The 14127-nt window shown below is 41.8% G+C and overlaps 1 protein-coding gene across 1 annotated transcript in view; it reads right to left on the bottom strand.

Annotated features, from left to right (window-relative positions):
- Positions 1-13656, bottom strand: part of PPP1R21 (protein phosphatase 1 regulatory subunit 21) — a 56667-nt gene extending 43011 nt beyond the window's left edge. The window contains exons 1-3 of the mRNA XM_081832310.1: positions 13507-13656; positions 3812-3880; positions 759-905 (exon numbers count right to left, since the gene is read on the bottom strand). Of these exons, the coding sequence (XP_081688436.1) occupies positions 759-905; positions 3812-3880; positions 13507-13563 (273 nt within the window). The 5' untranslated portion in view covers positions 13564-13656. The remainder of the gene's footprint in view (positions 1-758; positions 906-3811; positions 3881-13506) is intronic.
- Positions 13657-14127: the final 471 nt, after the last annotated feature.

Below are 14127 nucleotides of genomic sequence, written 5' to 3'. Positions count from 1 at the left end.
GTTAAGCGTCTGCCTTCGGCTCAGGTCATGATCCCAGGGTCCTGGGATCCAGTCCCGCATCGGGCTCCTTGCTCAGCGGGGAGCCTGCTTCTCCCTCTGCCCCTCCCCCCTGCTTGTGCTTGCTCTCTCTCTCTCTCTCAAATAAATAAATAAAATCTTAAAAAAAAAAAAAAAGCAACTTCTTAATCACAGAATGTTCAAAAGTACCAGACCATCCATCTTATGGAAGTAAGAATCATGTCTCACTACATAAACCATAATGGATAAAGTTTATTTTTACATGACCAGACAAGAATACTAAATTGGCCTCATAAAAATAAATATTAAGAAATATTTACAGCAAATTTTCAAGCCTAAGGAATGAGTATTTCAATTGCTACTTTCACATGAGCTGTTACACTTCAACACTGTTTCTCATTTTATTTGCCCTACCTTGAGTTAATGGCAACTCAGTATAACTGAAAGATATCAGTAATTTTGACCAGTATGAGATATTCCTTTCACTTTTCTCAGACACTAAATCTAGTATGTGCATGTTTGCTCCTAACAAATTATTCAAAACTCACTTTCGTATAAAAATGCCTCTAATATTACTACATATATTAATCATAAGTGTCTGCTTCCTTGAACCAATACCCAGGCGTAATAATAGAACATTAGGGAGTTTGGAGGGGAGGTGTTCTGTTAAAACCCAGATGGCCTGGAGATGTCTGTACCTAGCAGACAAGGCCTCCCTAACGTGCTTTTATTTGACCTACCTTGTTTTTCTTGCCTCGGGGTTCACTTAGAGCCAATTCATCTTGAAGTAGTTCTACCCTCTTGGCAAGCTGCAGATTTCGAAATGTCAAACTGTCCATTTCCTGCTGTAGTTTTCTCAATGATTGATCCTTCATTTTCAGTTGTTCCTACATCAAAGTGAAAACAGACCATTCTTTATAATTTAGCCTTAAGGTTTCAAATAATGAAATTATTTTTGTTTCACTAAAATATGATCAAACCTCTTGCTTTAGGGAATTCACGTTGTATGTTTATCATGCCAGTTCCCATGTTTTTAGCTCTGTTTTTTGACAAAATCATTTTTTTTAGCCAAACCAAGTAAATTTAAAAATAAAATTAAAAAAGCATATATACTGAAATAACAGTCATCAACTTAAAGTAAAATATGTTGTTACATAGGCGTCTGGCAGTGAGGAGGCACAACGCCTGAGGTGGACAATTTTATAAACCTGAATTGTGAAAGAGAACCTCCTACTCACTGATGATGCCCTTCAGTAAGTAAGAATAGGAAGCAATTTATTTGCATTCATTTTTTTCAATAAATCCTCCCTGAATTTAAGTCACTCAAAATGAAGTCCTTCCACTACACTTAATTTTACTTTAAACTATTTCTGATTTGTCCAAGATAAAAATCAATATTATCCTAACACAAGAATATTTTTAGATGCTGTGTGTTCTGCATCAGTTCACCTAAAAGTTTTAAGTAAAAATAGAAACAAAATCTAAAATTTAAACAATGTATCTTCTACTGTCCATTCTATACTGTTTACACCATAATGAGGTAAGACAGTGGAAATCTAGAGAAGTATTTAGCTCTGCTCTATCTTAAAAAAAATATTATTCTCACTATATTTTACCTATGATATTGTGACAACTTTGTGTTCACTGGTAATCAAACACAGATGACCATATACTACTGTATATTTAAAGAAGTGCAGTTATATTACTTTCACTGAAAAACCATTGCAAAGCTAAGACGAGGTCAAGCTTTAATGACAAAGTGACTGAAGTATATTGAAAGAGCAACCTAGAAACCAAAGGCTGGTGTCTGCAAGCTACTGACATTATCTGCCCATTGCAAGCAGCCAGAAGGCTAGAATAATGTTTCCATTAAGTAGAGAAACATTTATCTTTTCTATTGTTTTTTAGTAAGCCCTTAATTTTTGCTTGGAGCTTAATGGTAAATACAGACCCAGCCCATATCCAAATCATCATGTATTTCAAATTAAAGAAATCCAAATCAATGAATGCTTACTGTGTCCAACAACTCACTGAAAAGACAAACCCAACCTATCAAAAGCCTGCTGTAACAGAAGACATCCCAACCTTCCCATTGAGCAAACCAGCAAATTGCCGTTCTTACTAGAACTGTAATAACCACCGCAATGAATAGTAAAACAAAGAGTAATTTCTTTACATCCTTACAGTTCATCACCAGCTGACTAATGCTCCAACTCCATTAACCAATCACCAATTTCAGAAGACAGCTATCTCAACCTCTCTGTAAACCCTAGTTTCTGCACTGGGGACGATGATACCGTTATCTGCGCTCACAGACTTGTGTGAAGACTAACTGACAGAGGGGGTGCAATGTGCTTGGCACAATGCCTAATACACAGCGAGAGCTCAACAAACAGAACCTGCCGTCACCATCACCAATGTCACCACCATTGCAAAATCGCAGAGTTAATCAAACACAACCAGCAACAGGATGCTGTCACATGCCCAGAGTGGGCTACTAAGACACACGAGGAAATACCCTTCCCAGTCATAGGTTTTAAACATTGTTAAGAGATTAATGACTATTTCTTCAATGATTTAGGCTAAATAATAACTGACTAACAAATCGTGACTATAAATAAGCTTAGTTTTAATAATCCTGGCTTGGGCGCGGACAGCTTTGGAAGTATGGGTACGGTGTTCTCAGCCGCCTCAGCCCCAAGTCCGTGCAACAGCACCTGAGTGGGGGGGCACTCTCAAGACAGAGTTCTCTAGGGTAAAGCTAAGTAAAAGGACGTATTTCTGGGTTACCTGAGTGGAATCACCCTGGATAGGTCACTGGTTAGGGGCTATTCCAGAAAGAGATATGAGTAAAGGGGAATCTTTTTTTTTTTTTTTTTTTAAAGATTTTATTTATTTATTTGACAGAGAGAGACACAGTGAGAGCAGGATCACAAGCAGGGGGAGAGGGAGAAACAGGCTTCCCGCAGAGCAGGGAGCCCGATGTGGGGCTCGATCCCAGGACCCTGGGATCATGACCTGAGCCGAAGGCAGAAGCTCAACAACTGAGCCACCCAGGCGCCCTGAGTAAAGGGGAATCCTAATCCCTTTTGTCTCAACAGGGAGCAAGGGAGAGAGTGAAGAATGACACAGACAGTATATTTAATGGAAACAGGCCAAGAAGAAATCTGTATCGTAATTTATCCAACTAAAAATATCACTAAGCAATATTTATGACATGCCTACCAGAATGAGGTAGAAACAAATTTCTTCATCTCCTATCGTATTTCACCCCTCAGGTAGTAAAGATGCTGATGATAAAATATATCACTCCCACAGAGTAACCTGATTTACACAGGTTATTACTATTAAAGAGCTCAACCCAAAAGCAAGATTAATGGACTAAATGATTCACACTTTCAAATCCATTCATTAGGGGACAACAATCTGCTGAATACTGGGCATATGAATATGACAAAGGCCCCCTCAGAGTGCTGTCTAGTGATGAAGACAGATAAGAAGCTCTATTAATCCCCATGAATTCAGCTAAAGAGAGGCCGTAAGGTATAAGAAAAATGCAGGAGATAAAGTCAAATAATTCTTTTTTGTGATTTTTAGCTAAGGAAATCAAAGTGCATCACATTCATACCTAAGCAAGTAAGAAAGTCAAACACAAAAAACTTTATTACCTTCTCCCATCCCTAGTGAATCAGTGTCATAGTTGGGACTTCAACACAGAAAACCAGCTGAATTCCTTGCTTTGAGTATCACCAAATACTAACTTAACCCTCACAATACAAATACTGTTTCATACCTTTAAAGCAGCAGAATTCGCCTGTTCATCCACAACACCTTTTTTCAGGACCTGATTCTGAGCCCGAAGCTGAAAACACAGGAAGCAATAGTTAATTTTTAATATAAAGCAATCACCTGTAGCAAGGAAATCACTTACCATTACTTCACAGGAATGATTACACTGAGTAACTATCTTCTCACATATATATGAGAATAAAAATATTAGCATGGAAGAGGATAGTAGATATCATCATTCTGCCCAATGACATAATATTAATCAGCAGCAAAATCAACACTAAAATCCAGGTCTCTTGACTTCCATCCAGAACATGGTTCTTTCTGTCAAACCAAGTGTCCTCCTTAAATAAAAACTAATACAATGAACTAATACTAAATACTAATGAAAACTAATATCATAAATAATACGGTACCATGTATGCCATTTTCCTTGAAACTCTGGCACGCATTCATTTGTAAAATACATACAGTCAGACTAATTATGAAATAAGAACTCTACAGAGAATCAAAGTGTAGGGCATTAAACATACCCAGCAGGACACTGTGCCTAATATTAGTCACGCAAATATCATCCCCCACAATAGCCTCAGGAATGGTGGACTTGCAATAAGGCATCAGTAAGGCAGTGTATGTAAGCAACTAAGAAGAAGACTCAATCCAGAAGTTGGTAATAGCAGCTAACATTTGAAAACTCATCATATACCAGGCACTGTCCTAAGTGTTTTCCATGTATTACCTCATTAATCTTTACAAGCCTATGAAGTAGGTACTAGAATTGTGTCCATTTACTGATGAGCAAACTGAGGTACAGAGAAGTTAAGTGGCAATGCTGAGATTCAGACCCCAGCAGATTTGACTCCAGTCATAATGCCATTAGACAATATTGGTTACTACTGTCTAAAGCTACATATAAATGAGAAAAGAAGGAAGCTGGAGAGGTTGGGAAAGTCTTTGAAAAGGTAGGACGCAGGCTTTTTTTTTTTTTTTAATTGAGGTATAACTTTATTTAAAATAAAGCATACAAATCAAGAATTCTACAGCTAAATGAATTGTGTCTATGTATATAGGTATACCACCACCACTTGCAGAATTTCGAAAGATAAAATCCACTTCTGTAGGAAGAAGAAAGTTCTCAGCAACACTGAGCATGTAAGTAGAAATATACAAGTCCTATGTAGCCAAAGCAAAAGGTTTACAGACTCATATTCTGAAGGTTCAGTACAGAGACCATGAAAGACCAGGTTCTTCTCTGAGAAACTGAACAAAGGGAATGATTTTATCTGTGAGCTTAAAAAAAATCTACTTCTAATTAGCATAACTCAAATCTGTCTCCTGAGAACAGAAATGACCCTCCTCTGTGCCAAAAGGATAGGAATATTTAAATACTAAACCTTAAACTGAGTATGTGGAATTCAATACAAAATTTAGCTAAGAATCTAAGAAAAGCAAGGAATACTGCAGGATATTCAACAGCTTGAGCAAAAGACAGATTAAAAAATGAGCTTCTTCTATTTTTAGAAAGTTAAAGATACAGCTCACTACAACAGAAAGAAGACCCAAATCTTGCTCTGCCATTTAGTAGACAATTTAAACTTGAAAAATTCACTTAACCATTCTGAGCCTCAGTTATATGATCTATAACATGGGTGAATACATCTAACCTATCTTCCTTCTTCTCACATTGTTGTGAGAACCGGATAAGAAACCCCTATCAAAGTACTTTCTAAATCTTAAAGTGCCCCAAGAATGGAAACAGAACTCTTGTTACTAGACTAGAATCAAAGGGATAACAGATAACATTATAACTTGCCTGGTGTAAGGCCTTGTGCTAAAGGATACGGAGGAGAGAAAGAAGTGAAAGAAGTGGTTTACCAAGAGTTTAAATTTAAAAGGGACAATACAAGATAACCAGCAGTACTTACTCCTACTTAAATTCCCTGCAACAAGGATTGCAAACTAAGGCCCATGGCCCATACTGGCCTGCTACCTAATTTTTAAAAAAATTTTTAAAGATTTATTTATTTGAGAGAGAGTGCATGGGGGCGGGGGGGGGGTGGCAGGGAGAGAGGGATAGAGAATCTCAAGCAGACTCTGCGCTGGGCATGAAGCCTGATGCAGGGCTCGATCTCACAACCCTGAGATCACGACTTGACCTGAGCAAAAAGGAAGAGTCAGTCGCCTAACTGACTGTGCCACCCAGGAGCCCCTAATTTAAAGTTTTACTGAAACAAAACCACACTCATTTCCGTATTGTCTATGGTTGCTTTTGAGCTACAATGACAGAGACAAGTAGTTGCAACAGAAAATGTACAGCCCTAAGCCTTAAATATTTACTAATAGTCTCTTTACAGAAAAAGTTGGGGCACCTCTGCTCTACAAGTTCAGAAAAAAGAAGTACTACTTTAATATTGATTTCCATCAGGCAGTATTTTCTTTTGCAGCAGGATCAACATACTCTTGGATAATGTGCTACCTAGGTAACAGAATTCAATAAACACTTTCAAACCCACACAGCCAGAAGACAGCAATATGACTTCAGGCTTCAGATTTCATTTCATTCCCCTGTCCTAACTTTGACCTGTGATCTCTTACATCTCTCTTCTTTCTGGGGTATTTAGAAGATCCTAATGACTGCTTCAAGAAACTACGGATGAAGCTTGAAATCTACTGAACTGATCACTTTCTATAGGACCAGAACCACGACAATTTTAAAAAAGAACCTCAACTTTCATTTCTAAGACACACTTAAAAGCTACTTAAAACAAATTAACAGCCTACTCTGAACAAATTTTTTTCTTAAAGATTTTATTTTTAAGTAATCTCTACACCCAACTTGGGGCTCAAACTCAATCCCGAGATCAAGAGTCCCAGGGTCCACCGACCGAGCCAGCCAGGCGTCCCACAAAACAAAACTCTTAAATTACTACTGTATAGAATTCAATCTGATTTCAACAAAAAATGATTTGGATATTCCTTTGGAAAATACTGTTTGCTAAACGAATCAACAACAAAAACATGGTTTCAATAAAACTGCTTGGCAGAAAATGCAGCTCCTTTAGAAATATTTACCTAATACATTTATGAAGGTAGACAAGGATGACAATCAGAAGCTCAGCACATACCACTGCCGTGTTAATTACACTTCACAGCATCTGGCGTCATCCCGCATTTCAGCATTCATACGGCCACACTAGTGCATTAGTGAACCAGCAGCTTGTCAAACGCTGATGCCGCTGTGGTCAGTCTGGTCTTTTAGAATCCATCGTTCTCCCCACCAGCATTCACCACAGTGGGGAGGCAAATGCACACTGTTTTACTGTTTTAGAAATAGGTACAAGATCACCAGATGGTCACTAATGCCTCCAGGAGATATGTACGGAGGCTCCAAAGCATGTGGGCCTAACTAAGAAACAACTGCCCTGAAGTCCCATTAGGAAAAACTCTCCAGAAAATGATAGAGCCTACTTCCAAGCAGCTGTGCACCAAGCTCTTCTGTTCCATCCAGTAGAGGAACAGTACCTCTGCTGCCCAACTCTGAAACCCTTAGTCCTTTTAAACCTCGTTTTTCATGGTCTTGTAATCTTCTGAGTTGCTTTACCTTTACTCTGAAAGCACAGCCCTTCCTCACTTTGACCAACCAAATCCCAGCTCGTTCTTCCAGGAGCTTACTTCCTACCTCTGGTCCTAATTCATCCATAAATGTTTCCTAACCACTCCCTATGGTCCGCAGGGAGCTTGCCCCCTCTGTTCCTTTGGCACCTAACTAGTAAGAAGACATCTCTTATTAAGTGAAAGATCAAAGCCATGGACAGAGAAGGCACTCAATAAATGTTTAGTTAACTAGTTAAATTAAATAATGTAAAAGGCATTTGAAGGTAATGCGTCACATAACTATAAAGCTTCATTACTCTAACAGTCCCTCTCTGACCTTTCCCCAAGATTTGTTTCCTGCATCAGTGACAGGCTAACTCCAGCCACTACTCCCTGGTACTGCAGAGCCTACGGATAGTTTATCCCCGTCCAGGGGGTCGTACAAGCAAGTAGGGAGAAAGACCAAGTGGTATTCCCAGCACTTTGGAATACTGAAAATGGTAGAACCAGAAGGAGTTTTAGGGATCACCCAGGCCAGAGATTCTGAAGATGGGATCTGTAGATGACTTCAGTATTTTGAAGCTTCGAATCAGGGTTTGGGTAAGGCTTAGGGATGGGCTTAGGGTTGTATAATGCACACATTACTTTGTAATGAAGAAAAGCTTATATGTTTAATAGTTTGTTTTATAGGGTTGTAAAACTTGTAAAATGTCAAAATGTCCACTGTAGGAAATAGTTATGTAAGTGTGGTTCTAATACAGAAGACTGTTGGGGATTAGATGAGAAAATGTGTATATGGATTCATCTCTCTTTCCCCACAAACTCTTCCAATAGTCTGTGATTGAAGGTAGTACATCTCTAATCTTGGACCCATTATCCCATCACAGGTTGTCAAAGCAACAGGAGACGTCATAGTTGATTTACCACCACTCTCTGTCCCTAGAGCAATAACTTTGTGGTAAGCCTGACCATTCCAGAACCAGAGTTACGTAGAGTAGTCTGTAGAGTGGTCTTCAGCGATTTAGGCTCAGGCCTTTTGAGGCTTCTTAATGTCCAGTAGGACCACATGGTTCTAAGCATTTGGAGAAACACCTGTAGGCTCTGCAGTACCAGGTAGCAGTGGCTGGAGTTATTCCGTCACTGAGGCAGGAAACAAACCTTCTCTCAGACCTGCCCTCAAACGGACCCTTTCTCCTGTTCCTGATCCCACGCAGGGCAACTCCTTAGGACAACACCCCACCCCAACCCCTGCAGTCTAGCTGCCTCTCCAGTGACTGGATGACTAGATCAGCTGTGGATTAAAGACGAAGAGTAGGACAGACACCCCTGGCTTTTCTAAGGTCTTACTATTCCAAGTGTGGTCTGCGGACAGCTGCAATAGCATCACCTGGGAGTAGACTCTCGGGCCCCACCCTGGACCTACTGAACCAGAATCTGCCGTTCAACAAGGTCTTCAGGTGAGTCACAGAGATGTTTTGTGTCTGTGATGCACTGATCTAGGGGCTAAGCTAGCACCTTCTAACAGGGTAGCCAAAAGCCACATGTGCCTATTAAATTTAAATTTAAATAAAATCTAACATTCTGTTCACTAGTTGCACTAGCCACACCGGAAGTGCTCAACAGTACCACATGGCTGGTGTTTTGCCCTGCTGGACAGCATAGATACAGAACATTTTCATTCACATGGAAAGTTCCATTGAATAGCACTGAACACAATGCTGTTTTCCAAACAAACTTTAGTAGTAAACTCTACACATTGGGGGGGGTGGGGGGGGAAGGGAGGCTGATACTAGACTTTAATCCAAATGATACTCATTTTTAATCCAGCTCCTGAGTCAATTTCTCTTACAGGAAGGGGTAATTAATCAGGTTCCACCAAGCCCCACTACCTAGAAAGCAAACACACCTTCACCAATATGAATAGCTATTTCCTAAGAGTGTAAATCTAAAAAAGCTCCCACAGGCAATCTCCTTCATCACTAAAAGAAGCATCAATTGCAAAGTAAACTGTTAAGAGAAATACTGGATGTCTGACTTTCCCATTTGTTTTTACTGGCTCAAAAAGAGCTTTGAAAAGATTGAGCAAAAACTAATATACTGATACCACATCTTGAGCAATGGTTCTCAAACTTTGGTGTGCATCCAAATCACTTCAGAGGTTTGTTACACACAGATTGCTGGGTTTGACCACCAGTTTCAGATTCAGTAAGTCCCAGGTGGGTCTGAGAATGTATACTTCTAACTAGTTCCCAGATGCTGATGATGCCAATCCAGGGGCCACACTTTGAGAACCACTGGCCCAGAGTAACACAAACACTAAGAAAACAGAACCTAAAACATGCTTACACACATAACATGATGCCAGGCAGGGGTGCAGGAGCTCCTGCAAAGCAAGCAGACTGAAATCAAACAGAGCCAGGACTCAGTGCTCTTAGCCTCTCCTCCCTATGAGACATACCAGAGCATCAGAAGCAGACCAGGCTGCGGAAGAGACACCATATAAGAAACGATCTTTGATTCTTAATCTACGGTGTAGTAACTGAGGTCTCGATTAGCTTTCCCTCACATCGCAAAGCAGCAGCTTGCACTGCTTACCAATTACCTTCAAAAACCTCTGAAAACCAGTGCATACACCTTTCCTCTTCCCTAAAGTTTATTAAACCTGAAGTTTCAAAAGTCTCCAATGACCTTCTAATTGCCCAAACTACTAGGGTCTTAATCTCTACTTTTACTAGCTTTTCCATTAACACTTTACATTTAGCAGTATGTATGCCTCAGAAATTCTCCTCTGCTTTGGCCTCCCATCTTTTATCTAACTAAACTTTCAGTCCCTTAAATGGGAGCTTCTCGGGCCATTTTTTTCCTTCTTGGGAGGAAAGAATATTATGATCATAGTTCTTAAGCAACAAATGGGCTCCTTCCTGGAAAACAGGCTGAGATCTGCATTAAATCTGTACAAGGAGATTCTGCAAATGTCCTTGGTTTAGGGATCATGCTCGCTGCTGTCTTGATATGTAGCTTCTTTCTCCTGTTTATGAGGAACTCTATTGTCTTTGTATCCTAAATAAGGAAAAAGACCTAACTGGATTTCAACATTAGCCCACAATTTCTGCACCAGGGAAGGTAATGCAAAGCTAGAGTGCCCCTTCCACAAGCTCAGGGCTGAAGGTAGCACAGATCTTATCTAGAAATTACTCGGCACTAGAATTGACAGAGAATAAAAAGCACATGAAATCTTTTGACCAATCTCTGTTCTCTTATGTTCTGAAATTTCCATCACATTGCAATTAAAAGGATGAAAAATGATCTAACCCAATCTGAGAGATAAATAACCTCAAGTCTGGCAGACCTCCTACAGTCCATCTCCTCCTCCCTTCACACGCTTCCCATAGGTGTTCCCCAAAGAGTCTACCTAAAGGCTTCCACCCAGACTAACTCTTGCAGTTCAACTACTTGTCTTCACAGGAATTATTCCAAAAGCTCTGGCCTTTGTCCTGACTTTTAGCCAGTCCATCTCCACTAGAAATTTCCAGCAGTTACCCCAACAACACTTCAACTACTATGTGAACAAGATAACTTTAATGTGCCTTGCAACCTTAAAATTCTGTAATTATATCTAACCTGTAATACACCCCTTTGCTCTAAACTGGCTCGCCTTCCTGCCAGTAGCATCTGTCAGTGGCAGTCATGTCCCTTCATCTAGAACCACAGGGTCAACTCTTCAGTCTCCCTTCACTCACCACAACCCACAGAATGAGTAAGACACAAGGATGAGTGCCTCATATACTATATTCTTCATAAGTTTTGTGCTAGGTACAAAGTGGGCACTCAAGAGGTAACTAGGGGCGCCTGGGTGGCTCAGTCGGCTGAGCAACTGACTCTTGGTTTCTGCTCAGGTCGTGATCTCGTGGTCTTGGTCATGGGATCAAACAGCATGGGGCTCTGCGCTCAATGCGAGCCTGCTTCAGATTCTTTCTCCCTCCCTCTGTGCCCCCTCCCAACTCTTGCATGCACTCTCGCTCTCTAAAATAAATAAATAAAATCTTTAAAAATAAATTAAAAAAAAAAAGAGGTAAGTAAAAAGGTACTTTAACCCTAAGTCCTAAATCTAGGCCCTCCTCTCCATCTAAATAGTGACTAATTTGATTTAGTCCCATATTACACTTCCCAAAACTATTCCAACAGCCTATAGTCCGGTCTTCTTTTCACCGATCTTTCCCTATTTCAATCCATCCTCCGAGTAGTTAGCAGTTCCCCTCCTAAAAGTAATGCCATTATCCCGATTAAAAACCTTTGACATCTATTTTTCAAAAGATAAAGTTCCAACTTACTTGACATCCACAACCCTTTATGATGATCAGGTCCAAATTAACTCTCCAGCCATACTTCACCTCTCTCTGCCGTGTACCTTAACGTGCTTTCATGACTGGAAACATGGCCTGTTCCCTTTGCCTGGGATGCTAGCAACCCTCCCTCTTCCCTATTTCCCAATCTGAGTAACTTCTACTCTTACCCTCATCTCTTCTGTGTTCCCACTGAACTAACACTTGTCATACTGTATCATAATTATGTACAATCTCTGAACATTCCATTAAAGGATTCTCCTTAAACTGGAACTCTGCTCACTCAACAGAACCTGGCAGACTATGCACAGGAGGCCCATAATGAATGTCCGTGAACGAAAAAGCATATATATCCAAAAAAAAAAATCTTTCAAAGTTTTTAATACTTTTGGAAGGCTACACAATTATTTCAGCAATGCAGTCACTGCTTAAAACGTTTTTAGAACTCTCTTTTGCCATTTGGAATTGCCTTCTGAGATTGTTTATCCTCTGGAGAAGAAAATCAGTCCCCTTACTTTATACTCATAAAACATTTTCACCCAAAATAGTGGAGTCAACTTTGAGTATTGCCATTCTCCACCCACTCTCCTTCACCATATGGATTTGTTCCAAACAATTTCTGACCCTTTCCAACCAGAAAATATTCCTTCAAAGGCTGAAAACTTGCCATCACTGACATTGTGCTACAGGCTCTTAAGACAATTCCATATGTAAATGCAAGAAGTTCTGCTAATGGCCGCACCGCTGGAATAAGTATATTATCTCAAAAGACTCCCATTTGATGGTGAAAAGACCTAAGTGTGTATGTTTAGGCAAAGGTTTTATTTTTCAAACAATAGTTCATTTTACCTTGCTGAGTATGTGTTAAGTGAAACCCTAAGAAAAAAATGTGCGTCCGTTTCTCCAAATTGTCAAAAGGGGGCTACGTCTTCCCAATGCTCCCATGATGCCAGATCATTGAAAACTAAGCTTAATGACTGTTCAATTTCCGAGGATGTGAGATTCTTTTATAACTTCATTAGAATATTCTTAAGGCAGCAACACCTTAGAAGCAGCACCGCCCTTTTCCAAGGAAAAGGTTCCATCATTTAAAGACGGATGCCATAAATAAGACTGTTTGCTTAACTCAACATGTATTGAGCATCTGGGTGTTCCGCCCCACTCCAGGTGACCGAGGGAAAAGACAGAAAAAGGGACACAGCCCTACCACTCAAGCTTTCAAAATCATCTCCAGACATCTTGCCAACGCACTAAATACATTCGTAACCACCCATCCTCAGTGAAACAGTTTACAGGAATGGCTCGCTCTACCCTCCCGAATCGACTGGGGACACATAAATCTCTTTATCCTCATGTCATCCCTGTGAGGAGGAAGAAAGCCTGATCTTTCCCATCACTGGGCTAGGAAAATTAAGGTAGCAGCAGTAGAGGGGTTGGTCCTTACCCTTCCCTTCCCCTCCCGACCAGCACCAGAGGCAGAAGCCAGGATTCGGACACCCCAGTTCCAAGCCCGCTAGTTTAGTGAGAAGGAAGAATCAAACTCCTGATCCTTCCCGCAGAAACGCACAGGGACCCAAAGACGGCCCGGCCCCATCCCCTGGGAGCTGCAGGTGGAGGCATGGTAATGGTGGACAGGGAAGGCAGAGAGAAGGGGCACGCGAACGTGCCCCTTCGCCGTTCCCCTCCGTCCCGACGAGTAGCTGCCAAGGCAACCCGAGGCCGCAGGGCCGGGGACCCCCTACTCCCCGCCCACGATGGGTACCTTCGAGTACTCCTGAGCCAGCTTCTGGTACTTCCCCTGCAACTCTGCCGAGGCCATGGCCTCCCCCGCCCCGTCCGGGCCTGGCTGTCCAGGCCGCTCAGCCCCACCCCCCGCCCCCAACCCCAGACACGCTCCCCGGTTGGGCTCCGCCAGCGCCTGCCCGCTCGGCCACCACCGCCGCGCCTCCTCCTCCACTTCCGGGTTCGCCCGGTGGGAGGAAGGCGGAGTGGGACCAGGGGCGGGGCAGCGCCTGGACGTCACCGCCCCACCCCCCCCGCGCCTGAACACGTGCGTGCGCAGCCTCGCTGGAGCGCCAGGGCTCTGCCTCTGGGACCAGGGGCGCCATCTTGACGCGTGGCCCAAGATGGCGACCTAGAATGGATAAGAAGAGACTCAAGAAAGGAAGAGAATGACGAGACCCCAGAGAATGGGGGGAGGGGGGGGACCGAGGAGAGGGGCGGTGGTTGCGAAGAGCAGAGGAGCGGAAGAAGAAACATTCTAAGCGCATCAAGAATTCTGGCGGATCTTCTCTCCCCCTCCCCCTGCTGGTTCCCATGGCAACCGTCTGGCGTTTGATGGTTATAGCTTTCAGAACGTACACGGGGAAAAAGACCTTTATAT

This window comes from Leptonychotes weddellii, chromosome 10, assembly GCF_054177405.1.
Source record: "Leptonychotes weddellii isolate Sample4059 chromosome 10, ASM5417740v2, whole genome shotgun sequence".
Lineage (NCBI taxonomy): Eukaryota > Metazoa > Chordata > Mammalia > Carnivora > Phocidae > Leptonychotes > Leptonychotes weddellii.
The sequence above is the reverse complement of the archived record's forward strand: the minus strand, read 5'-3'. Positions and strand labels throughout refer to the sequence as shown.